The sequence below is a fragment of the Meleagris gallopavo genome, chromosome 1 (assembly GCF_905368555.1).
Source record: "Meleagris gallopavo chromosome 1, MGAL_WU_HG_1.1, whole genome shotgun sequence".
Taxonomy (NCBI): Eukaryota; Metazoa; Chordata; class Aves; order Galliformes; family Phasianidae; genus Meleagris; species Meleagris gallopavo.
The window spans coordinates 127067269-127093891 of record NC_139404.1 but is presented as its reverse complement, the minus strand read 5'-3'; the positions used below and the strand labels follow the sequence as shown (position 1 = coordinate 127093891).

At 37.4% G+C, this 26623-nt stretch overlaps 1 protein-coding gene across 1 annotated transcript; it reads right to left on the bottom strand.

The window, feature by feature from the left end:
- Window positions 1-281: 281 nt before the first annotated feature.
- On the bottom strand, window positions 282-26378 carry LOC104916114 (interleukin-5 receptor subunit alpha-like). Its single transcript, XM_019622648.3, has 11 exons — window positions 26248-26378; window positions 21377-21618; window positions 20894-21048; window positions 20613-20760; window positions 19964-20072; window positions 19644-19831; window positions 16666-16802; window positions 13123-13267; window positions 8652-8739; window positions 6867-6957; window positions 282-4574 (listed from the first exon to the last, which is right to left on the bottom strand). Exons 2-11 carry the CDS (start codon window positions 21477-21479, stop codon window positions 4458-4460), a joined length of 1281 nt encoding a protein of 426 aa, XP_019478193.2. The 5' UTR covers window positions 21480-21618; window positions 26248-26378; the 3' UTR covers window positions 282-4457.
- Between the last annotated feature and the right edge of the window lie 245 nt (window positions 26379-26623).

Below are 26623 nucleotides of genomic sequence, written 5' to 3'. Positions count from 1 at the left end.
AAATTTGCTTTGCCACATGTATGTGAGTGAACTATTTGTTCCGACCAAAACTGAGGTCTCTTGAAAACACAGCAGTTTTTATTTTAAAGGATTATTCTGTTTCCAGGTAAAATTATCTTAATCTAGAGATTCTCTATCTTAATTTAAATCTTGGCACTGACTGCTGGTTTTGAGCACCACAAATTAAAACTATATAAAATATTTGTGTATAAAATATATTTTAAGGAACAACATACTATTCACTATGCCCTGATTTCACTATAGGAAGTCTGGATCCCAGATGTGTTTGGTAAATATCTGGTACTTCTCCACCCCACTCAGTGAACATATGTTCTGATTCTTTCCTTGTACCAGTTCTATACCCTCATCAATAAAGGAATCTGTAAGTTCATGTCAGTTGTTTTCCAAATGACTCCTGAGATAACTTTTAGCTGAAGTAATAGAACTTCCAATTTTTTTCTGAAATTGGGTCTAGACCACAGTTGATGAGATAAACTGCCTTGACTACTGACAGAGAAGATGTTCAATAGTCCAGGAGAGAAAGAAATATGCTGCTTGATGTTTTTCCCTTTGCACTCCAGGAACAAGAGTTGTCATTATGGGAGTAGTTGTTATTGAAATTTGGTTCAGTACCTCAAATCTACCACTCTTCTCCCTGCTGATTTCCATAGCTATCTGTCGAAGATGTGCAGGGGGAAGAGCATGAACCGATGTTCATAGGTATGGTGACCTTTCCCTTCTCTTACAAAAAAAATAAAAATAAAAATAAAAAAAATCTTCCCCCCCCCTCAAAAAATCCCCACAAAACAAAACAAACCCCACTGAGACAGGTAAAATAATGGTACCAAGTTGATTGTTTTAATCCTGTAGTTATGAACTTGATCTTACAACCAACATTATCAATAACAGTTCTTTCATTGTTTAGTCAATTCCAACTTGGGCTTATGAGGTCATAGAAATATATAATGGTTTGAGTTGGAAGGGACATTTAAGATCATTTAGTTCTAACCTCCCTGCTATAGGCAGGGACACTTCTCTCTAGGCAAGGCAGTTCAAAGGCATGGATTCTACCATTCTTAATAGAAAAGGAGAGAGTGCAGTATTTTTCCTTGAAGAGAGAGACATCTTGCCAAAAAAAGGAATATTCAAGTGAACCAAAACTTATTTACTGACTGTTAAAAAAAAAGAAAAAAAAAAAAACCTGCAAACAAAATTTCTGTTATTCCCAGCAATAAAACAAAAATTGATATTTTGGGTGGAATTAAATATTTTATTCAACCAAAATTATTTTGAACTTGAAGAAATTTTACCAGAAAGGAAACGGCGTGAGACTGGTATGGTACACATTTTCTCAAATCAACATGAGACACCCAGTAACACTTTGTGGACAGTTTTGCATTCAAAAGCATTCCTTTGGACAGAGCCAGAAGATATTTGCTTTTATATGGGAAGTTCCAAGGATGTTTTCTGGCTGAAGACTTGGCCTGGGAGTAAATATTTTCAGCTTGATACAAGAAGTTAGTAGATGATATCACTGTGTCCTGTGAAGGAAAGATACAAGCTGGCATATCCTTGCTTTCTTTTACCTCTGCTGATTTAAATTTGTAAGGCCTGGAAGACAGGAACAAAAGAGTTCCTGCTGAGAGCCAGAAAGCCAGAAGCTGTAACTCCAAAGACCCCTCTGAACAGCTCTGGACTATAAGAAAGCATGTGTGTTTATCATTGCCATCAACTGACCATCACACTTTAGACAACCCACCACTACTGAAGATCAGCATCCCCAAAAACAAAACATCACTGGATTGAAGAGTGGTGAACCATTTTTGCCTTGCTGTGTCTGTGTACCTATATGTCTGTATGTCTGTCCATCTGTTTCTCCTTCCCCATTTTCTATCTTTTCTCTTTATATTATTTTAGTTTGCATTCTTTGTAGCAGCTGTTGTCTAATATTGTCTTAGAACTTTTAACATAGAGATAATTTCTCCACCAAAGTACTCTTACCTATTTTGCTTACAAATTGTTCTTAGTAAATTAGCTAATTTTAGGTCCAAATAGACTATTAGTTGTTATTAGAAAGCTCTCAATAAATTTATTTGTATTATTTCTCTGAGTCTTGGATGACTCCATCATGGTAGTGACCTTTGCTGATTAGGAAAGACACAACTCAGGAGGCAGAAAAAGATTCACTTCCCTTGAAACACACTGAGTGGGATGAGACAGAAACCAAGGATCTTTTAAGTTTCTCCCAAGCCCTCTATAGAATTAAATCGATCTTTAACTTGTTTTGCTCTGCTATAGAAGAAATCTACTGAAATACATCTTCCTTTCAAAATCAAGGCCCTATATTCCTTCTTTTGTCTCAGTTAGCAGTTCAAATAGTCTACTCTGATAGCTCAAAATAGAATCCTAGAATTGTTTGAATTGAAAGAGACAATTAAAGATCATCTAGTCCAAATCCCCTGCAATGAACAGGGATATCTACAGGTAGACCAGGTTGTGAAGAGACTTTGCAAGCCTGATCTTGAACATCTCCAATGACAGGGTGCCCACATTTCTGGGCAGCATGTTCCAGGAAGAACTAAATCCTTTAGTATGAAGATTCTTGTCTTATCACAACAGATATCTCTATGTTAAGAGTCTGTTCCCTTTTTTCTCATAGCTCCCCTTTAAATATTGAAAGGTCACCCCAGAGCCTTCTCTTCTCCAGGCTGGACAGCCCCAGCTCTCTGTTTGTCCTTGTAGTGGAGGTGTTCCATCCCTTGGATCATTTCTGTGGCCTTCCTCTGGACATGCTCTAACAGGTCCACATCTCTCCTGTGTGGCGGACTCCATATTTGAATACTGTACTCCAGGTGGGGCCTCACCAAAGAGCAGAGGGGCAGGGTCACCTCCCTCGATCTGCTGGCCACACTTCTTTTGACGCAGCCCAGGATACAAGATGGCACATTGCTGGTTTGTGTCCAGCTTGCAATCCACCAGTAGCCTCACGTTCTTTTCAGCAGGGCTGTGCTCCAAACATTACATCTCCCCACTTGTATTGAGAGCAGGGGTTGCCACGATGCAGATACAAGACTTTGCACTTGAATTTACTGAAACATATGGAATGCACCTGGGCCCACTGCTCAAACCTGTCTAGGTTTCTGGCTGGCATACCATCCCTGAGGCATGTAGACTTCCCCACACAGCTTCTTGTCATCTGTAAACTTGCTGAGGATGCACTTGATCCCACTATCAATGTTGTTGATAAAGGTATTGGTCCCAGTACTGACCCCTGAGGGACACCACTTATCACCAATTTCCATCCATACACTGAGCCATTGACCTTCACTCTGAGTACAGTCTTGCAACCAGTTTCTTGTCCAACAAACCAAACAGTCCACCCATCAAATCCATATCTTTCCAGTTTGGAGAAAGGGATGTTACAGTGGACCGTGAGCAAAGCCTTACCGAAGTCCAGATAGATGACAACAGTGGCTTTCTCCTTGTCCACCAAAGCAGATACACTGACATAGAAGGTAGCTAGTTCATTCAGGCAGGACTTGCCCTGAGTGAAGCTATGCTGGTTGTCTCCATATCATCTCCTTCTCTTCCATGTGCCTTAGCATAGGTTCCAAGAAGATCTGTTCCATGATCTTCCCCGCCACATAGATGAGGCTAACAGGACAGTGGTTCTCTGGCTCATCTTTTCTACCCTATGAATGAACTTTTATGTATGAACTTGGATGGATTGCTACTTCATGGAAATAGAGAGGAAAATTTCTTCACAAAGATAGGGAAAAATAAGTAACAGTATTTGCTGAGTTCAAAGTAATTCCTTCTCTGAGTTATACTTATCTAAACAATTACAATAGGTTAAAAAAACCTCTTTTTTACCTTGTTTAACATTTTCTCCCTTCACTAAATGCAAAAGGATAGGTCTATCATATTAAGACTTTGTTTTCACATGTAACTTGTTAATATCTACTTGCACAATGTATGATATTTTTTGAAGCTCTAGAGAACCATTGTGAGCTTCTGCTGCAACTTCCAGAAATGATTGTTTCTTCCACTGCGTCTTATTTCTTTAATCAGATATTGAATAGGTACTGTGGTATTTGTACAAAAGAGCCATTCTTAAGGTTATTGATCTATTGGACGTTATTTGGAAGCTAATGCAGCACTAACTCTAGCTCCTTCTTGACCCAAGTGGATTCAATTACTCAGTCATATTGTCTGACCTTCTGTACTTTACTGGGCTGAAAATTAGTAGTAGAGAAAGAATGCAGTATACTTTACCTCTTTGATCCAAAGCGCATTTTAAGAGTTGCACAATGTCACAACTCAGAACATTTCAAACCACTTGGATCAGACAAACTCCAGTATCAGCCTTTCTTGGATCAGTGAGAATCCACTTAACAGAAAGTTAGCTCTTACATGAAGATAACAAATTAAAAAAAAAAAAAAATAGCATAACTCTCCTACAAGTCTTCAGATTCTTTCAAATATGTATGTTGTTGAACGTCCTCATCTCCATTATCTTCTGATATTCTCAGTATGACCTCTGACTGCATCTCCATTTGCACTGAATTTTGTCTCTGTTTGGAAAAAAAATTGCATAATGTGCATCTATGTTCGATATTCTGTCTGAATTTTATTAAAAGCATGCTATATGTTTGATGTATCTGGGATTAGTACTGATTACTTCTACCATAATGATTACCGTGATACAGAAATCACATTAGTTACTCTCTCCCTCTAAAAGGTGCTCATAAGCACATTTACTTCATTGTTATGAACCCTATCTTTTTTTGCTTATTGCCTTGCAGGATATTGACCAAGAGTTTATGTCAAAGTAATAATCCAGCTTTCCAATGTTAAATTTATGTGATGGATAAAACAGCTTATTGCAGCACCATTTTTCCCAATCTTCTTAACTCTTATGGTATGTCCAAAGCCAAAATTTCTGCGGTGTCAGCAATATTAGAGATACTAATCTACTCCATATGTTTTATTCAATTTCTCTTTCCTAGAAGTGCCATCAACAGTCATCTTAGTCACTTACAATAATCATCTAGACAATAATTACAGTTATGCTGAGGTTTTCCTGTCAAAGGTGTATGTGGTGTTTTGTAATAGGGAACAGAACTGTCTTCTTCCTCTGTTAGTGACATTTAAATATATATTTTTTGTGGTCATTGATTGCTGCAATTTTCGATCTATACAGGGAATAAAAATGGACACCTGAATAGTAATGAATGCAGTTGTAGATTGCTGGCAGATACGGAGTATGTGTTTAATGATAATTTTGTTTTTACATTCCAGTAATCTGTAATCAAAAGCCACAGGAGTAATTATCAATGACTTACTGGTGAAAAGGGTACCAAAGGATTTTTGCACAGAGGAGGCAACAAATATGGCACCTTTAGCTCAAATTTAGTCAGATATTTTTGGACAGAAGTGTCAAAGAAATGATCAAATCTTGAGAATAGAATATAACTTTAGTACAATTCTGGAGCTCTATTGGATTTTTCTTTTCTGAGAAGATGACTGTAAAGTAAGAGGGGTACAGAATACTCCTGGGAGCCAACCCAAGGCTTGTAGAATGAACTCCAGGTGAAAGTTCAAAACACATGCCATCAATCTCATCATTTTGCGATGTCATTATGCAGCATATACACACCAGCTTCTCCATAAATTTGTCTGTAAGAAGGTAAAAGCAAACAAAACAAAAAAACTCACTCCCTTTGCCTCAAAATTGTAGTTGTGATTCATGAATTTTGATGGCCCATCGTTGCTGTCAGAGTTTGCAGCTACATACATGCATTTAGAAAAAAACAATAAAACAACACTGAAAGGCACATTCTTATTCCCCTGGGAGGGGAGGTGTAGCTCTCATTGGCAACTGTCAGTCACAATAGTGAATGCACTTGCAGAAGAAGTTCAGATATTGTAGTGTAAGTACAGCAACAGAGTTAAGTAAGGTAAAGAAAAGTGAAGGCTTTTCAAAGGCTCTTCAAGAAATGTTTTAAATACATAGGATGAAAAAAATCCTCATAACAGTTTTCTTTTTTATTTACATCTCTCCGGAAAACACTGTTTGGGCACACCTTCATCTTTTCATCATGTGCTATAGTAGGACCACGTAAGAAAATCTTGCTGTGTCTTCTGGAGAGCAGCTCATTGTGTAACTTCACTGGATTTGTAATAATATAGACTACTGCCTGACCAGAACATTTTTTCTTCTAGTTCACACAATCACATGCAGCAAGAAGAAGCATTGAATATGTTAGCCATGGAACTGTATTAAGTAAATCACACAAATATTGGAAATATGTATTTTCTGTTTTGTCCAGTCAATTTGTAACTTGCTAATTTGTAATTTGTTTTGTAACTTGCTAAGAGATAAGTCAGAATCTGAATTTCCTGTCACGTATCATATTTTTCAAAATAAAATTTCTGTAAATGATTTTATCTTGCAGCACGGGCACTGTTGTGGGAGCTTGCATTTCATGTATTGCTGAGCTTCCTCTTATTTTCTCTAAATGTGCGTGCTTACTACATAACAGCCGGTGACTTGCACTTCTCCACAAAGAACTTCTCTTTCATGACTTTCCCACATTCTTATACCTATAAGACTGTAGAACCAATTATTCTGGAAGAAGTCATGATTACTACTTAGAAGAGTGGACCATTGAGTGTGGAAATGCTGAAACACTTTCTCTCTGAGACACAGTTAAGGTAGTAATCTCCTGAGGAGATTATCCTTTCTAAGAAAATCATTATCCTGTAATCTCCACAAACACACTGCTTCAAATCAAATGTTATGCTACTCTGATTGCAGGTAATATTATGCATATCATTGTAGCAAGAGAAAAAAGACATTCTACCTGATGGTGAGTTTCATCTGTAGCTAACCAAGTCGTAACTTTATCTGTAGGATCTGGAAAGGGCATGGTTATAACTTCCAGGAATCTATACCTACAAGAGAGTGATACAGACACACAACTCTAGAATATCTGCAGGAACAAATTATTCAGTAATACTTATTCAATAATACTTTGCAATAAATTCATCTGAAACAGACATCGGGTAGCAATTTAAGTGAGTAAGAAACTTAAATATGGAGAGGAAACATCCATTCAAATGGAGCACAGTCTGTGGTCTGAGTGAAAGATTCGGTGTGAATGTAATACATCTAAATTTAGGTGGTCAGGAGCTGCCTAATAGCCTCCAGAGATACTCCAGAGCTCTTTCCACTGACTAGAAAGGTGTCTTGAACACTTCAGTGAAGATTGTAGGTGGCAAAAAATAACATGAATTAAATGTTAGCATTAGACAAACATCTTCTATTTCTAAAGCTATACTACCCCTTTTTGTTTCATCACAGACATTTTGCTCAGCATTTTTCCTAGCTCCTCTTTCACTTCACCAGTTTTAACTTGCTAGAGTTTTAAAAGGATTGTGTGGATATGTACCTGCATTTGAATTTCAACAAAAACAAGAGCCTGTGGCATGCAACCATGCTTATAGCCGGAAAAATGATCCTGTTTTCATAAATAAAAATACTACCTATAAAATGTAATAATCAAAGGAAGAAACACAGAGGGGGGGGGGCAGGCATAGTGTCAGAAATGTTTTTTAATTCCTATACTGAAATCAAGCACAATTCAAGTTGAGCAAGAGTGAGGTCTGCACAGAACCATGAAAACATTTTGCACTATAACAAAGGGTTACATGTTGGCTTTCAGTACTATGTAAATTTACCACAAAAGAAATCTACCATCTGAACTGGTTTCTTGAGACCAGAGTCACTCCTTATTATTTGACCAGAATACTGTTTTATGTTTAGATGCAGGTGGGTTTTAATTGCTTTCCTTGTGCCAATGAAAGCATTTTGTACTGTATTTTAACAGTTTCACATCCAGAGTTCCTTGAGTTCTTCTTTGCTAAAATAAAGTGTATAGTAACTTCTTTTATCCTAACCAGGAACCTTATTTGGTTTTCAATTAATTAATTAATTTACTTCTAACACTGCTTCCATTTTGTATCACACCTTCCAAATACTAAGGCATCTTGAGTTATCAGCTCATCCTGATTTATTCTTTTTCCAGTTCAAGAAAGCCTTCTCTGCTATACCAGTAGGAAATATAAGTAGCTGAGCAGAAAAGCAATGATATGGAGTCTTTTGGTTGCATTAATTTATGGTGGGTGTAGGGACACTAATGGTACAGCAAAGCAAATTACTTCTGTCAGCCTGACTTTCATTTTTTTACTTATTTCTTGTAAGCTGTCTGAGTTAGAGGAGAGAAATGCTCTAGGCAATGCCCATGAATTATGAAATGAAGTTGGGCAACATGGGAAATGCAATTCATCTTTGGTGTGATTAGTGTTGGTAGCTCAGAATGCAGAATCCATAAAACCATGGGGCAAAATCACACTGAGAGGAGCAGTCAAGCTAGTGGCAGAGATACAGCTGAGAGCATCTTATGAGACTGGAGCTCCAGGGACAGTGATGGAATCTATGAGGTGCTCAGTAACGGTGTACTACTGCACACCTCTGATAAAGCAGTAGCTGTTACTGCTCTATTAACTGCTTTTTGTAAGTAATAATTCATTTGAAAAGATCTCTCTTACACCAAAAAATTGTATTATCTGTCAGAAATGTGTATTACCTTCTACACGCACATATCAACAAACTTCCAAGGAAAATCAGAAGGCTGAACAATGTGAGGCTTAGCAATATGCTGTCCACAGTTTCTTCTTAAAAAGAAGAAATGATAATGTTAATAATATGGGAAAGGGTAGTTCATAAATCGATGAATTATATATTAATGACTCATAAATATTTCATCATTCCTGGGCTGCTACAGATTTAAAGAATCTTTTCACCAAGCTTTTTAGGGGAAACTGGGCCTTCTGACTTCTGTTCTTTCCTTCTCCTTTTAGCCCTCAGCCTTGCTGCTACCTTGATCCCACACTTTCCTCATCTTCCCCTGGACCAGTGGATTCCATTTGCTCCTTTCCCCAGATTTCTGCTCTCCTATGCTGGGCATGGTTGGTCCTTTGACAGCTTGCTTTCATCCAGCCTGAATATCATGCTTTTCTGTCTGTCTGTCTGTCTGTCTGTCTGTTGCTGACACTCCTGCTGCTGCCCAAGCTGCTTCTGGATTCCTGCTGTTGCCACCTCTCATCTCCACACACCACCAGACCTCTGCCGCTGCCTGTTCACCCCTTCACAGCTGTAACTGGTTTAAGACAAAATGAAAGTAAAATCTTTTTGTCAAAAAAAATAATAAAAACTCTTTGAATCAAGAAGCAACATATTTTTTGCATTAGACTTACCTAAAGAAATGCAAGCAAACATTCTGAAAGACATATTTATACCATTCAGAAAATATTACTGTTTTGTACTTTGTATTCCTTCCTCTGGAATAACCCAATCAAAAATGTTCTGGGGTTTCTTTTTTTTTTTCAAATTGTGTTTTTGTTGATGACCTGGCTTCAGAACCATGGCTTTGAACTAAGTACTTTGAAGAAGAAAAACAGGAAAGAACAGCTCTTGAAATGTTAGTAGTCCTAGGTCAGAATGATTTTATGGCCAATATAGATAAAATTCAAACAAAATGGTTTGAACTCATTTGTGGTTTAAACAAAAATATGAAATTCCACAAAATTAATGTGAAAAGAAAAAAAGCTCTCAGGCCTCTGAGCAGGAAAATCTTTATGTTCTACTGAGATACAAAGATATTCTCCATTCACTTTAAGCAGAAAAGGAAGTTTTTCCTTTGTCTTTCAGGTTCACTGCTCAGAAAATATGTTCTGAACAATTTCTGGACCATTAAGCATTAATACTCCATTTTGAGGTGATTGTTCTGCTGGTAATCCTTTCTGATGTACACACTCAAGACAAGAGAAAGCAATGGTCTCTGTGTCAGCCAAACCACAAAGAGGTTTGGTCTTCTTGCTTTCTTTCTTTGTTTCAGAAAGTTGGAAGACAAAAAGCACGCGTTCTTTTAGTTAGGTTATTTTATGCTTTGGGGTTTTGTTTTGGATGGGTTTTTTTGTTTGTTTGTTTTTCATATGCAAATGCTTAAACTCAGTCACATACAACAGTAAATTGAACCAAACAATTGGCTTGGTCTGCAGAATTCAGAACACCTCTGAATTGCTACTAACTTCAAAGTGATCTATGAATGCTCAGAAGCTCCAAAAATTAGACCAATTATTTCAAGTTTCTATGTATGAATAAAGCTGATCAAACATTTTTCTTTTAGCGGAAAGTTTCTATACTGAACAGTTCAGTTTAAATTGTCTTATTTTTCAAGGGCATATGCTAATTCTGGTGGAAAATGAATATGTTTCCCATGAGAAAATTAACAAATTCTTTTCATGTCAAAGGAACATTTCAGAACAAATATCTTAGTTATGTTTTGAATTATGTTATTTCATTTTGATGTATCAGCTTTTTAAAATGGAGAATGAAATGTCTCTGAAAAATGCATTCTTAAAGAAATGTATTTTTTAGATGAAACATTGGAGTGTCACGTGAAATAAAAAAAAAAAATAAAAAGCAGGTCAGTTCACGTTTTTTCAAGACTTTCAGCAGAAAAACTGACACATTCTGAAATAAAAATACCCATGGAAGTTTTTTGTTGTTTTTTTTTTTCCCTTTCAGTTTACTCCACAGAATGTCTCAATCTTTTATAATCACTGTGTCTAAAAAATTAGGTATGAGTCTTCCATGAAATTACCATGAATTATACTACTAATAGCAGTCTTTTAAAAAAGTCTAGGCAGTATTAAAGTACACTTCATAATATCCATTTATGATATATTTTCCCAGTTAAAAACAGCCAAAGTCATTTCAGCTGAATACAAAATAAAACAGACAGATAAATCCTCTCTAAGCATCAAAGGAGTTGTTTAAAAACTTGCCCGAATCTGTGATGCCTCAATGTAATATACTCCATAGATTCATATTACAAAAGCCACTGATCCTCTCCAAATACAGGAAGGAAGAAGGGAAATTGCTGTATTACATGAACTTGTGCAGAGTTACATGCTCCAGAGGCAAATCAACTTTCTGCACCAAACACTTGGAGATATGACTTATTATAAGCAATGGCAGTCGTGTCTACCAGAATCTTTCCTGAAGTAGAGAAAACAAGTTGTGATTGTTAACCTCAACAACAGCTGTTGAGGAAGTTGGGAAAGCAGCGGTGTTGAAAACAGTTGAAGGACAGTTGCAGCTGCTGAAAGCAAGGTTTTGTAGGCTGGAATTAGGATGAGTGACTGCCTAGGTCCATTTCCTTCTTCTGATGAGGGGCTGGCAGGGAATGAGAATCTACATCTCCTCACAAGGAAAAGCTCTTCAAATTTCGCCTCCCTCCACTGTCTACACTTGAGCTCAAAGGTGCCCAGTCTGACATAAGTGCAAGGTAGACATCTGCTGGCCATGCTACTGACCAAGTCTCATTTTCTATTTAGTGAGAAGAAATAAAAATTTCTGATGAACAGTTCAAATCTCTGATGGACAGAAGTGCATCCTCTCCTTCATCACAATGAGCAGATGGAGCTCCTCTCTCCAAGCATTTCAGAAATGAAGTCTTCTGAAATGAAGTGAGTGAATCTAATCCAACAGAGATGGTAGCTGAGAGGTGCCAACAGAACAGTGGGATGTGGTGAGGTATCTGACGGAGTAGGCAGGCAATATTCTATAAACTCTATTACTGAATTTACATTCAATCCATTGCAAAAATAGCAATGCCTGCCATTACATTTCCTGTCTCTTCAGATAAGCACATACCTGAATCTTAATGGATCAGAAAGGCATATTCCAAAATGCATAGTCTGTTGCATTAAATATTTATATTGTATTGTTTTATTAGCAATAGCATTGAACATTTTTGCGTGCTGTTGTTCAGGGACAAGTCTGTGCACCACTTTTTCTACCTAAATATTGAGTGTTATCCATCCAACTCTACTGCTTCCCTTTTACCCTACCTGACATCATGAAGCAACTGTACGTGGAGGCATTATTTTAACCATGGAAAGTACCAGTTTCCCTTGTTAGCATACAAATTAAAATCTAGTCATAGGAGGTGAAGGAAAAAACATGGCTATTGTTTAATTTATACTAAAGCAAACGGTGGGAGTCAGAGCACATGTACTTGAATTAGAGCTTAACCACTTCTTATCTCTGTCAGATGAGAAATTAGTCACAGAATCACAGAATGTCAGGAAATGGACAGAACCTTGAAAGATCATCTGGTCCAATCCCCCTGCCAGAGCAGGAACACCTAGATCAGGTCACACAAGAAAGCATCCAGGGGGGTTTTGGATGGTTCCAGAGAAGGAGGCCCCACAACCTCTCTGGGCAGCCCATTCCAGTGTTCTGTTATCCTCACCATGAAGAAGTTTTTTCTCATATTTATATGGAACCTTCTGTTTTCCAGCTTGCACCCATTGCCCCTTAGCCTACCACTGGATGTCACTGAGAAAAGCCTGGCTCCATCCTCCTGACATCCCCATCCTTTACATATTTTTATAAACATTAATGAGGTCACCCCTTAGTCTCCTCCAAGCTAAAGAGACCCAGCTCCCTCAGCCTTTCTTCGTAAGGGAGATGATCCACTCCTTTAATCATCTTTGCGGCTCTGTGCTGGACTCTCTCCTGCAGTTTCCTGTCTTTGAACTGAGAGGCCCAGAACTGGACACAGTATTCCAGATTATATTCACTTGATACAGTAATAAAAATGTTAGATTTAGTTCCTAAGGACTGTGATTTAATGAATATTATGACATTCATGAGTTTCCTGGCTTACAAACTCCAGCTGAAATCATTTGTAAAGATGTCCATTGCAGAAAAGGCAGGAAGGTGTTGTGTGCCATTTTTGCCTTCTAGAGGTACCTTAAGAGATCTGCCCTGTGCTAAACTAAGGACCAAGGAAATACAACCCGTTAATTCAAGGACTCTGTTTCCCCACAGCATGTAGAGCTGCAAGACCTGGTGCATGGCATGGATCTCTTTGTACTGCTACAGTACAGTGATGCAGCAAAGAGGAGAACAGAAATTATATATGCTGAGTGATACTAACATATATGGTGACAGAAGTTACAAATGGTAAATATAGGATAACTTACCACCATAAATAATCACTGGTTCACTCCAATCACTCCAAATTTTGTTTGTTATGCATACCTCTTTCTTGGCCCTCACTTGTGCGGTACATTTTTTTGCCGGTCTAAGAAGCAGATACTCATATTTCTCTTCAGTGACATCTACAATCTATGAAGATAGTTTTCAGGGGTTACTTTTTGTGATTTCATTTTGCAGTTAAAACAGATACGAGTCTAGGAATGTCAAATACTATTATTTATATCTCAAATCGAGTGGAAAAAGATTTTCAGAAAAAATGTTTATACTCAGGCACAATCTGTCTTTTTGATAGCATGTATTAAAACTTAGAAAATCAAGAAGAGGCTGGAACTGATAAGATGGAAGAATGTATCAGCTTTGGTCAAATGGTAAGTATCTGAAATCACTGATTCTCCTTTAATTTTTTTCTTGCTCCAAGTGTAGGGTGAATACAATAACAATGAAACTATAAGTTCTAAGGTTTTTGTGGGGGTAGTATGTTGCTTTTGGTTTTCTGGTAGAAAAAAACAGTTTTCAGATGTCTAATGCTAAAGATTGTCTATTACTTTAGTGACTATCTTGAAACATCTTTAACTGTGCCTACAAATCAAAGTATGCCACTTCAAAAGATAAAAAATACTCAAGATGTGTTCATAACAGTTCAGACCATCTACAAAACCCTACAAAAACTGGAGTCAAACTTAGTATCTAAAAGAATGAGTCACAATCTACGTCTTACATATGACATGCCTGTCATATGCACTTTAACAGCTTTTGACCTTTATGTAACAACATGGAATTATTGACTCAGTTTGTGGCTCACTGTAATCCACAGACCTTTTTTCTTCTGCATTTCTGCTTACGCATCAATTCCTCATTTGGATTTTGCATACTTGACCTTTACTTCCTAACAATAGTATTTTCCTTATTGCTGAATTTTGACTTGTTGATTTCAGATTTCATCATTTCAAATTCAAATCTTGTTTTCTGTACTACTTGCATATATCTGTAGACTTTACTCCCTAATTTTAAGCTTTGTCTCTTTGTATTACAGTATTATTAATATAAGTATTCACAGTAACTTCCTTTGGTATTCATAATAAATACAGACTTGTATATTTTGATCATCCTCTTAAGTGTCTGTCAACAAATATCCATAACCCTGCTTGTAGAAACCCTAATAACAATTAACACAGAACCTCAATCATGCTCCATTCCCCTCCCTCCTATTCCGCCTGTAACAACACTGTTTTTTTCCTTACCTTTGTCTTCTCATTTTGTACCCCTTGGCTACATAACTGCTCTTTTAATTGTTACTAGCTTTGATGCTGATTCTCCTCAAACATACCTTAAGCCCAGGCATGTTAGCAAAGATACAGGTGTTTCGAGGAAAACACAGCTCACAAGAGAGCTTGAACAAAAACACCAAAGGCTCCAAAAATTCACATTCAAATACACATCTGAACTTCTCAGTGTCATATGTTCAGTTAAGTGCTTTCTACTCTTTGTGAGTGTAAATAAGAAGCTGTGTGAAAACATTTCAACTCTTACTGCTCTATAATTTTAAACTGCCAGCTGGTACTGCCACCATACTTGTACCATGCTCCATAAGCTAAGCTACAACACTGTTCTATTTTTTACTGTTAAAAGAAGCTGCTGATACACGATTAAATATATATAATATATGCAAATAACAGGAATGATTATTTTAGTTCTGTATGTAGATATAACAATATTGACATGTAAATTGTAACCACAATCCTGCAAGGATTCACATGCATTTCACATGAATTATTCACTGAATAAGGCATGAATTAAGTATGAGAGGAAATCTTTGCAAGGCTAAAGCCTGATTGCAAATTTCAGGAACAAATTAATATTGCAATCTAAATTAGCAAATATATTTTAGTTTTGAGGAGTACATTGAGAGATGACATAGTTCTATTTCTATGGTAGAAAATCACATGCTTTAATCAATACTGTCTTTCTACAATTTATTAATTTCCTGCTAAAATGCAGGGTTATGCAGCTACATTTCAAATCAAGCTTTTTTAAAGTTTCTGTCTAAAAAAGAGAATGCTTTAATATATCTACAAGCATTTTTCTAACAAGCTGCTTTTACATGTTATCTCAAAATTCATGTGGGACATCAAGAAGGAAGAGATGCTATTCAGACAAAAATAGATTCAAAATGTTCTGTGTACTATAGAATCATATTCACATTCAGCTGAAAAAAAAAAAAAAAAAAAAAGTAATTTCAAAGAGTCTCAGGATGGCTGAGGCAGGCAGGGCCCTGTGGGTCCTTCAGGCCCAGCCCCTGCTCCACCATGGCCACCCAGAGCAGGGTGCCCTGAACCATGTCCAGGCGGCTGCTGGAGCTCCCCAAGGAGGAGACCCCACAGCCTCTGGGCAACCTGTGCTGCTGCTCCGTCACCTGCACAGCACAGGAGAGCTCCTGACATTCAGAGGGAGCTCCTGTGTGCCAGTTTGTGCCCAACGCCTCTTGTCCTGGCACTAGGCATCACAGAGAACAGCCTGGATGTGTCCTCTTTGCACCATCCCTTCAGGTATTTATGTACCCTGATGAGACCTCCCTCAGCCTCCTCATCTCCAGGAGGAAAAGTTCCAGCTCTCTGAGCTGTACCTCATAAGTTAGGTGCTCCAATCCATCCCTAATCACCATCTTTAATTCATGTAAATATTTTTACTTTTAATGTCTTTTGGTTTCAATCAGTACATGCTTTAGATTTAATTTTTTTTGTTTCATAGAATCATCTCAGGAAACACTTAGCAAAAGAAATATCTTCTTTAGTTGGAATAATGCTCTTCATCAAACAAATACTGCAGGTATAATAACATTTTAAAATCTTTAACTTCCTTCTGAACAACTCTGAAAAGATCTGAGCATATTTATATAAGGAAAAGTGTAAATAAATCTCTATATTATTTCTGGAGAGAATAAGATAACTTCAATTCCAGATCAAACATGGTAAGCTGGAATCTGCCCAGTATGTATTGGCCAGCATCTTTCTGGCAAAACACATAGTATCTTTACAGTCCAACAGTAATGATCCATTTTTTTCCTGAAGGGGAAAAAAAAAATTAAACATTAAAGTCCTATCTTTGGACAGAAAAGATACAGAAAAAATGAACTTGAACACTTTTTAATATTCTTCAGGTTGAACATTACCTCTCTTAAAAAAAAAAAGATTTCTACCATTACTTTTATTTCTCAGTATTCACAAGTTAGCATGTTTTATTAATAATAAAAGGTCAGAAATCTAAGTGATGTTAATGTAACAGTCAAATTAATGAAAAACAAAGCAAACAAAAAAGCTCACTTGAATGCAAGCATAAATCTGAAAAAGTCATAAAATATGTTGTTTTTCTCTTTTGTTGAGAAAGACAAAAAATTTTGGATTATTTATGAAAGACCTTGGGATTTCTTCAAAGTTTGTTTGAATTTTAATTTCTTTAAACACAAGGGATGCCTATTTTTATAGAAATTATGCTATGTGGAGTAAGTGTATTACCAAAAATATGATTACCTTACTGTCTGTTATTTTCACTTGATACTTAAAGCACTTTTTTTCTCCTGAACCAATGGTAGGCGGGGGTTTCCAGTGAAGTTTAACACTTCTGTTTTCAAGGGAAACGGAGACGTTGATCGGTGGGTTCAGTTTCTCTGAAAATGAGTACAGAGAGGTTTGTGCACTTTGTGTTGTTTCTCATATTTAGGTGCATCAGCCCTTGAAACACACAATTGACTATTATGGAGTTACCACTTGCAAAGAAAATACTCAGTGGATGAGACATTTTCTTTAAAAGTGTCACTCACTGAACAGCATTCATTTCTGCCTCAAAATAAAGGGAAAGATTTTTTTCTTCTCAGTATTTCCACTGTGTCTCGTGGGATACCCCAAGTCTGTCTATGAGCCCAGTGATATAATGTTGAAAATTATTATAAAATTATAATGGAGTTAGAGCTCTCATTGATGGGACACTGAAGGGATGGCAACTAGTGGCAGGTCTTATTCACATTGTCAGGTTTGTTACACATGCCTATAATATCTATTTCTTCTTGCAAATGAGCAGAAGAAAACTTGCTATAGAGGAATGTTTTCCCTTTGGAGCAATGCAAGCTTAGGAGATGAAAAAGGGACATGACCTCTTGGAATGTATCCAGAGGAGTACCACAAAAATGATCCAAGGAATGGAACACTTCCCTTATGAGGACAGGCTATGAGAGTGGAGGCTGTTCAGCCTAGAGAAAAGGAGGGTATGGGGACACCTGAGAATGGCCTTTCAATATCTAAAGGGGGGCTGTAAGAAAAAGGGACAGACTCTTTAGCAGGCTGTGTTGTGACAGGACAAAGAGAATGGTTTCAAACTAAAAGAGGAGAAAATGGTACTAAATATAAGGAAGAAGTTTTTATAATAAGTGTGGTGAGGCACTAGCACAGGTTGCCAGGAGAGGTGGTAGATGCCCCATCCCTGGGGTCATTCAAGATTAGGCTGGATAGGGCTTTGAGCACCCTGATACAGCTGTTTCCCTGTTCATTACAGGAGGGTCGGACTAGGTGACATATAAGAGTCCCTTCCAACTCAAACAATTCCACCACCACCTCCGTGTCCCCATCACAAAGTGCAAGCTGTACAGTAGCCATGTGTTTTTTTTGGAGAGGGAAGGTGAACTGGTTTAGAAGCAAGAGACATTTTTGCATTTTTAGGTTCTAGCATTTGTTGTAGATAAGCAAGTCCACAGCCACTTTCTATCATGGAGTCCACTGAGGCACTGATCTGGGTACAGGTGTGTGCAGGGTGTTCAGGCAGCAGGAACCCCTCTCAGCTGATGTTGCATTGCCACAAAGGGACAAACCACAGTTGCAGTTCTCTAATCAGCCCTACCAGCAGAGATGTGTTCACCACAAAGCTGTGGGACTGGGCTAGTTGCACGGCTGCAGTGTGGTGCTGAGTTTTCCTGCAGCTGTGGCTACATTGCCCTGTCTTGCTCTACAGGAAGGTATGTCATGCTGAGGTTCCCTTTTTGGCTTTTATTTTGCTTTTCCCATCTACAGGAGTCTTATTTTGGAGCAATGAGAGTTCTCCATAAAGTCAACAAAAGCATTTATACCAACTTGTATAGTCTTGTAAAGTTGTTCTGTTCTGCCTGCCCCCAAATCTGACCCTACTGGCAGTGACCAGAATTCACCTTAGGGATCAAGGTGCACCACAAGCCATGAAAGGTGAGGAAGGTAAGCAACATCATCTCTGTGTTCAACCTCCAAAGTGATAAAGACATATTTTTCACCTCTGAGATATTTTTCCCAGAGGATATCATCCTGTTGTGAGTGCACAAAGGTTTGGACAAGATGATCTGAGAGGTCTTTTCCAACCTTAAACACTCTATGATTCAGACATTTAGACAGCTAGGACCAAGTTGCCCTGTAAGCTGAGGGTAAGTTTGCTGCAGGCCATGAAACTTTTGCAATGTATTTTAGAAGTAAGATGGGTTCCTGCTTGGCACTGGGACTGCTGCTGGCTTAACCAGGTAGGCTATGAAACATAGCAGTCCTCCCGCAGATTTGTTCTTCCCTCCTCAATTTTTTTTTTTTTTCCCTGAAAAAAAGATTTTCATGAAGATATTTTAATTTGCTAAAACACAACATACTGCTTTTAACTACTTTTGACTGCAGTGTAAATACTAAGGTAAAGCCAGTAATTCTAATGTATAAAAACACAGTAAATCAAATCTAGCTCAGAAGACATTTTGATAAATTTGACTGAGTTTTTGCTTTCACCTGAGTTATCCTGATTCCTGTTTTACAAGTCTGGAATATGATCAATACATTCATAATTTGAAACATATTTGATTCTGCAATCTGTGCTAAAGCTCAGGAGAATTTCTTACTAACGAGATTAATTCAAGCATCACAGAGAAGTTAGGAAAAATAAATGCATATAATCATTCTGCTGTCAGTAGTTAAAAATCACTGTCAAAATATTTTTAACTGAAAATGGCTTCATAAATAAATAGAGATGTTTTTAATGTTTCATAACACATTCTCAAACACATTCTCAAACACATATTCTCAAATACAGTTATTAATGATGGATGTGTGTTTAGACTCCACGTTAACTTGTTTTCCTCAGGACAATAAGAGAAAGAAATGATAGCAAAAGGAAAAACTGGAGGAAAGAATTGTATAATGCTTTTCAAATTACATGGAATTAAATCTTTAAAACATTTTCTCACAATATCCTGTTATTTTCTAAAGGGCAATTATAGATAAACAATGATATTACTTCAAAGAATAAATCTAAAGGCATTTGAGTCACAATCTCTCTTTTTTTTTTTTTTAGTCTTTGTGTAAAATTCCCAGGGATATAAATGTATAGCAAGTTGGAAATAATATTCTAATTTTGTCACACTTCTCTCTTTCTCTCTTTTGTTTCCTTGATTCCAGATCAGTGAAATAACCAATAAACAAGTTTTTCATAATAGGCAGTAATAGACAATACTTACCTATTTTCTGAGGTGTAAAACCTTTATAATAAGACAGTCTTCTTGAATTATTTCTCAGATCTACTACAGATATGTTTAAAATTATTTTCCTTAGTGGTTGGAAAGATACATCTTTCATGTGGCATCCAATATTTTTATTCCTTGCATTTTTTATATATTGCTGGCATTCAAAATATTCTTCTGTCTGTCTGTGGGAAGGAAATATGAGTCTTTTAGATCAAGATATAATAGATTTTAGACAAGGTATGACAGATTTAGTGTTCTAAAAGAAACAAACAATAGTTTCATACTAATTTACTAATTTTGCACAAGATCCTTACCTGTATGAAAAAAAATACTGGACATCTGCAGGATCTTCTGCTTTAATATGCCAGGTGCAATTGAAAAAAGAAATATTATATATGATGCATGAAAGATTCTGAATATATACTGCAACAAAGAAAGGAGAAAAAAGAAAGTGTGCCGTTTCTGTTACTTAGATTTTCTGGAACACAATGGATGCCTTTAAAACCTGTCTTGTATCCTTATCTTTAGAGGGGCGGATAAGTACTGGGTGAAGCAAATGGACTTTTAGGGCAATAATAACTGAGAAGCACTTCTGACACTACAACCAAAAGCCTTACTAATACAGTTGAAGAGAAAAAAAATGTCTGGAATGCTAGCTGAAGAATTCTTCTACTTTTCTAATATTTCCTGGAACCAGATAATACAAAAGGCAATCTTCAACAGAGTTAGCAGTTAGGGAAGATGGAGACTTGGAATAACATTCTGATATCTCACTCAGCTGAGGTGAACCTGAACATGTCTTAAATAATTACTGGTATTCTAAGATGCTATATGTTGTTCTCTTAAATGGATATTTTAAAAATATGGTATAAGATAATAATTAGCTTTTAGAAACTATCCAAATAAGACAGAACATTACAAGGAATGCTTATATGTCTTAATGACATGCAGGAAATAGCTGACCTGGAGGAGACCTGTATGTACATTCTGTCCACCCGCTCTCCTTAATTAGGTCTTCTGTTTCTTTCACAAAAACTTGTGTTTTAACTTTAGCTTTAAAACCAGTATGTAGCTCAAGACGTATCCTTTTTTTATTTTCCTGTAGTCTTTCCTAAAAAGAGGAAGAAGGAATTACATTAAGACAGACAGTAGCAATGACTGAAAGGCAAATTATGCAAATTTATCTACCAAATGAAGTAATGTGTGATTTCTCTGAAACTACATGTAACCATTGAACAACTTACTTTCCTTTCCTGAAATGTATCAAAGAATGTGTAACTCAGAATATACTTCACACTGTACTTCTCTGTCTCTTCTTTTGTCAGGTTGTTGTTCCAGCACAGAATAACTTGTGACTCTTTCTTGATAACCTGCAGCTCATTATGTAGCCGAAGTTCATCTGCAATTAGAATGACATTACTGAGAGGAAAAGTGATCCCTTGCTGCATACACAAAGAATTTGTCTCCCAGTAAGGCCTGCACACTCATCAGCTCCCCCTGGGAGCTCTGTTCTCACATAGAATAGGTGGCCACATTCAATAATATGAGTGACTTTAATAGTGAGATTCATGTTTACCCATCTACATCTCCCAAAATGTTAGGTAATTCACTCTTACCTGCCTTGGACAATTTTCCTATTGGTTGTAGAAAGAAACTTGACAAGAAGATCTGATCAGATAACTGGGATTGCTAGCATGGGATGAAACATTACCTAATTTTTTACTTACCCACTACATCTGGTTGTCTTCTTGCCAAACCAGTGGAAAACAGTGTCTTATGTTGGAAAAAGCTTAGCATCAACACAACAGGTACATATATAACACGTGTCATATTAAGTGCTTAGGGTCACAGACTTGTAGAAACGGAGAATTTAGTTCCAAGTTTGGCTCACTTAGAACACGATGTTTTCATTTTTCATCTGTGAAATAATATGACACCGTCACTTAGCCACTGAAGTGATGTCAGAAGTCTAGGAAATAAGCATGAAATGAAACATAGTTAATGAGTCTTGTTGGTCACTGCCTACTATTGATAGTGCCTGATAGTTTGAGTGGGAATCACCTGACATAACTTTGGATAGGTACAAAACCAGAAGCTCTATTTGTGTGTGACCTAGCCTCTAATAGCAACAAGCCAACTGTCACTTCTGGGTTGTAATTCATGCTACCTGTTCCAAGCAACTGCAACTATCTGAGGAGAGGAGAGATTAATCATTACATTCTTAAAAGTGAATATTGGGAAGATTGTTTTTGCTAAGTTTGGGATACAGTAAGCAGATTGTGCATTGGTGAAAGTTGATTTTAGAAAGATATATAAATTGCTCAGACAGCTAAATATTTATTGAAAGGCTTGATGTAAGATGACTTTGCAGACAGTTCTCTACAGAATGAACAAGTCTCTATGATCAGAGTCTTTCATTCACCAACTAACTCATTTATCTTGAGTTTTATGTTTTTCAGTACTAAAAACATACAGCGGAAGGCCTTCTAGCAACTGTCTATCACAGTGTTCTTGATAAATTGACTAAAAGGAGGTAAGGCTGTGTAGAGGAAAATGTGTGAATGTTTAGCACACTCCAAAAAAGTTTATATGTTCACACAGTGAAGTTACCTGGAAATGTATACATACACATATACACATACATATGCACATATAGGTACATTTATAATGCTATTTTGGTACAATGTGGTAAACAACAAGTAATTCAATGAATCGTATTGTTCTCAGGTTCTCACTTTTGTTTACAACCAAACTCACACTAAAGCAATCAAAAGTATTCCTAGGAACATTTATGTACTTTAGTCAGTAGAAAGAGGAAAATGGGGTGAAAAACACTAAAAAGTTACATCTGAAATATTTGTAGCTGTGAGTATCATGACAGTTGTGGAAAATATAAGTGAAAAGACTTAAAATAGGAAAAGGAACAAAATAAATCTTAAATAAGGAAATGTTGTCAGTGTTAGGAACAAAAATAGAAATAATCTGTGAGGCAATATAACTGACTGAACTCAGAGAGATAGAGGAAACAGTGGCAGAGAAGGAAGGTTTCTAAGCCTGAATGATTATTTAAAAGGCAACTATCAGTTTGAGTCAAAAAAGGGCATTTCAGGAAAAAGCACTGCTGTTTCCCAGAGATCAACTTGCTCCTAGGAGTTCCTTTTGTACAACATTGAAGGCACTGAAGGCAATCCTCTGCTCAGAGCACAGTGAACTCTGGCAATCTGCTGCCACGGGAGGTGTAATGGAAGACAGTATCAGAAGGCTGAGAACAAGGCAAAGTAAACTCGTGGAGTGCAGGTCTGTGGAAAGGGACTAAAAAGCTTGATAGGAAGAAATGCTATAACATCTCTAATACAGCAACTGTAGATGCAGGAGTTGGCCAAAGTTGTGGATTATATGACCCCACAGGTCATGTCTTATGTTTATGCACAATCAAAGTATCATAGCATGGCTTAGGTTTGAGGGGACCTTAAAGATCATCAAGCTCCAACCCCCTGCCATTGACAGGGTTGCCAACCAGCAGATCAAGTTGCCCAGGATCTCAACCAGTTTGGCTTGAATGCCTCCAGAGATGAGGCATCCACTACCTCTCTGGACAACCTGTTCCAGTGCCTCACTACCCTCTGAGCAAAAAATTTCTTCCAAACATCCAATCTGAATTTCCCCTCTCTTAGTTTAAAACCATTCCTCCTTGTTCCATCACTATCAGACTGTGTAAGAAGTTGGTCCCCCTGGCTTGTAAGCTATCTTCATGTACCAGAAGGCCACAATGAGGTCTCATGGGAGCCTTCTCCAGGCTAAATAAGCCCTGTTCCCTAAACCTTGCTTCATATAAGAGGTGCTCCAGCCCTTTGATCATCTCTTCATGGCCCTCATCTGGACCTCCTTCAACAGCTCTACATCCTTCCTGTACTTGCGGCTCCCAGGTTTGGACACATTATTCCAGATAGGGCCTCACAAGGACAGAATAGAGGGGAAAAATCCCCTCCCTCTCCCTGTTGGCTGATCTTCTTTTGATGCAGCCCAGGATACTGTTGGTCTTTCAGGCTGCAAGCACGCAATGCTGGCTCACGTCCAGCTTTTTGTCCCCTTTTTGACCAAGATTCCCAAGTCCTTCTCCACAGAGCTGCTTTCAATGAGTTCTTTCCCGAGTCTGTACTCACATCTGGAACTTTCTCAACCCAAGTGCAACACCTTACAATTGTCCTTGTTAAACCTCCTTATGTTCTTTTGTGCCCACTTCATGAGTATGTCCAGGTCCCTCTGGACAGTATTACTCCCTTCTATATCTGTCAATTGCACCACTCAGTTTGCTGTGATTAGTAAACTTGCTGAGGTTGCACTCAATCCCACCATCTATGCTGTTGATAAAAATGTTGAAGAGCACTGGTCCCAAGACGAATCCCTGGGGAATACCACTTGTGACCAGCCCCCACTTGGACATAGTGCCATTGACCAAAATCTTCTAGCTGTGACCATCCAATCAATTCTTTGTCTAGTAGTCCAGCCTTCAAATTCATATGTCTCTAATTTAGATATATGGATGAGGTGCACAAATCCAGGTAGATAATGTCCTTTGTCCACCGATACCATCATTCCATCATTGAAGGCTATCAGATAGATCTGGCACGATCTACCCTTGGTAAAGCCATATTAGCTGTTTCAGATCACCTCACACATGCCTTAACATCTCTTCCAGAAGAATCGGCTCCATGATCTTCCCAGGCACAGAGGTGAGGCTCACAGGCCTGAGTTTCTTCCTCAGGTTTTCCTTTCTCCCTTCTTTGAATATGAGATTAGTATTTCCTTTTTTTCCGGTCACCAGGAACTTTGCCTGACAGCCACAATTTTTCAAATACAATGGAGAGCAGCTTGGCAGCCAGGTCAGCCAGCTCCTTCACGATCCTGAGATGCATGCTGTATGGCTCCATAGACGTATATGCACTCATTTTCATGAAATAGTCAATGAATTGGTCCCCAGAATACAGCAGAGGGAAAACACTACAGGTGATCAAAATGGAATTAAAAGGCATCCAAAGATAAAAGGCTTTTAGATCCACTACTTGTCAAAGCAAGCATGTTTTCATTAATGTCCATTCAGATGAGCAGGATCACAGAATATTTTTTCTCAAACATAAACAGAGAAAACAGTGTCCTTCTAGTGTTGTTTTAATTACAAACAGCTTTATGTCAGCATATGGTGCCAAAATTCAGTCCAGGAGATGCAAAATAAAATTCACAGCCTGACTTTTTGTATTTTAAAGGCTCACTCTGGAGAAATAGATACTAGGCAAATATAATAACACAGTTCAGCTGTTTTAATAGGATAGAAACTACGTGAGTAATGTAAATTATATAAAAAATAACCAAAAATCAACAAAGTCAGATTGTTTTCTAAATAGTTATCTGTCAAAAAATCCCACAACAAACCTCTTTTATTATCACAGAATCATAGAATGATAGAATCACAAGGTTGGAAAGGACCTACAAGATCATCTAGTCCAACCATCCTCCCATTGCCATTACTACCACAAGCTACTAAACCATATCTCGCAGCTCCTCATCCAGACGCCTCTTGAACACTGCCAGGGACAGCGACTCCACCACCTCCCTGGCAGGCCATTCCAGTGCCTGACCACTCTCTGACAGAAAAAGTTTTTCTTATGTCTAATCTAAATCTCCTCTCCTGCAACTTTGACTGTTTCCTCGGTCCTGTTTGTTGCCTGGGAGATGAAAGTATCCTTAATAATTAAAAAAAAATACTACTCTTATAACTAGCACCTTTTGTTGTTACTCTCTTTTGCTTAACTACTTTTTTTTGTTTTGTTGGATTCCAGGTATCACCAACGCCAGATGGTTACTGCCAAGCAATGTCTTTGTTCTACAATAGTGGGTTACTAGAGTTATGTACAGGGGAAGTAACGCATGGCAATCTACCTGCCACACACCAGAACAGCTGCAGAGACTGTAGAAAATGTGCAAAACACATTTGGTGAATCTGGAAAGTAGACAGGACAAGAAAATGGAAGTAGCAAAACCCATCTGAGCAAAACTTAGCCTACAGATGTATGGAAAAATAGATAATTTTAAAAGTTCAAGAGAATGGAGAATTTCCTGAAGTATAGAGGTTTGCTCTGGCTATGCATTTGAAGAAATAAATTTTTGAAACACTTGTGGGTCTGATTATTTGACTACTTCTAAAATAAAAATAAGATCTAAGTAAGAACTTTTTTTTTATATTTTCTTTGAAAAAAAATGTTAAATCAACCAAAAAGGCAATCTCGGGTATTCCTGAAATATACATTGTGCAGAATTTAGAGGACAAATTCAATCATTAAGAAATAAAATGTTCATTTTTAAGCTGAAATTCAAATTAAAAAGCATCACAAGAACTAGTTGAATCATGAAGAAATATCTGACAGTTACACATAGTTTAAGGCTACAGATTCATATTTTCTGAAGTCCCCATATGTGATAGTACATAATGTTGGCATTGACTAAGGAACAATGAAATAAAAAAACATAGGTCAAATAAATACATTTTAAATGTATACAGTTAAAATAGCAGACTATTCATCTTTGTTTTTTCAAATCTTACCTTCCCTTTAATGCATGTTAATTGCATGCAGCATCATTTGGGCTGAGAAGCTGTAGAGATAAGCACAGGAGAATGTCTCAAAGACTATAGCAAGAAATTATTCAGGAGACTTCCCTTTTTCTCAAGATACCATCTCAGGAAAGCCCACTGCTGCTGTCACTTCCTCCTGCGGGAGGAAAACACACCATGAACATCAGCTGGAACATTTGTCAAATTCTTCAGAACACCTTGAAAAGGGACACACCTTAATGACTGACCCAGTGGACATCATGTTAATATTTTCTCTCTTTTCATATGGAGAAGAAAGATTTCCAGACATTTTACATGCTGCAATGAGTTTTTACCTTTCAAGAAAAAGTCATATTTCAGAATAAAT

Coding starts and splice junctions, on each gene's coding strand:
- LOC104916114 (XM_019622648.3), bottom strand. CDS start 21,479: ATGACACGTGTTATATATGTACCTGTTGTGTTGATGCTAAGCTTTTTC. Junction 20,073..20,612: donor TACATACAGGTCTCCTCCAG/GTCAGCTATTTC, acceptor TCTTTGTTGCAG/TATATATTCAGAATCTTTCA. Junction 16,803..19,643: donor TTTTACACCTCAGAAAATAG/GTAAGTATTGTC, acceptor ACTCATTTTCAG/AGAAACTGAACCCACCGATC.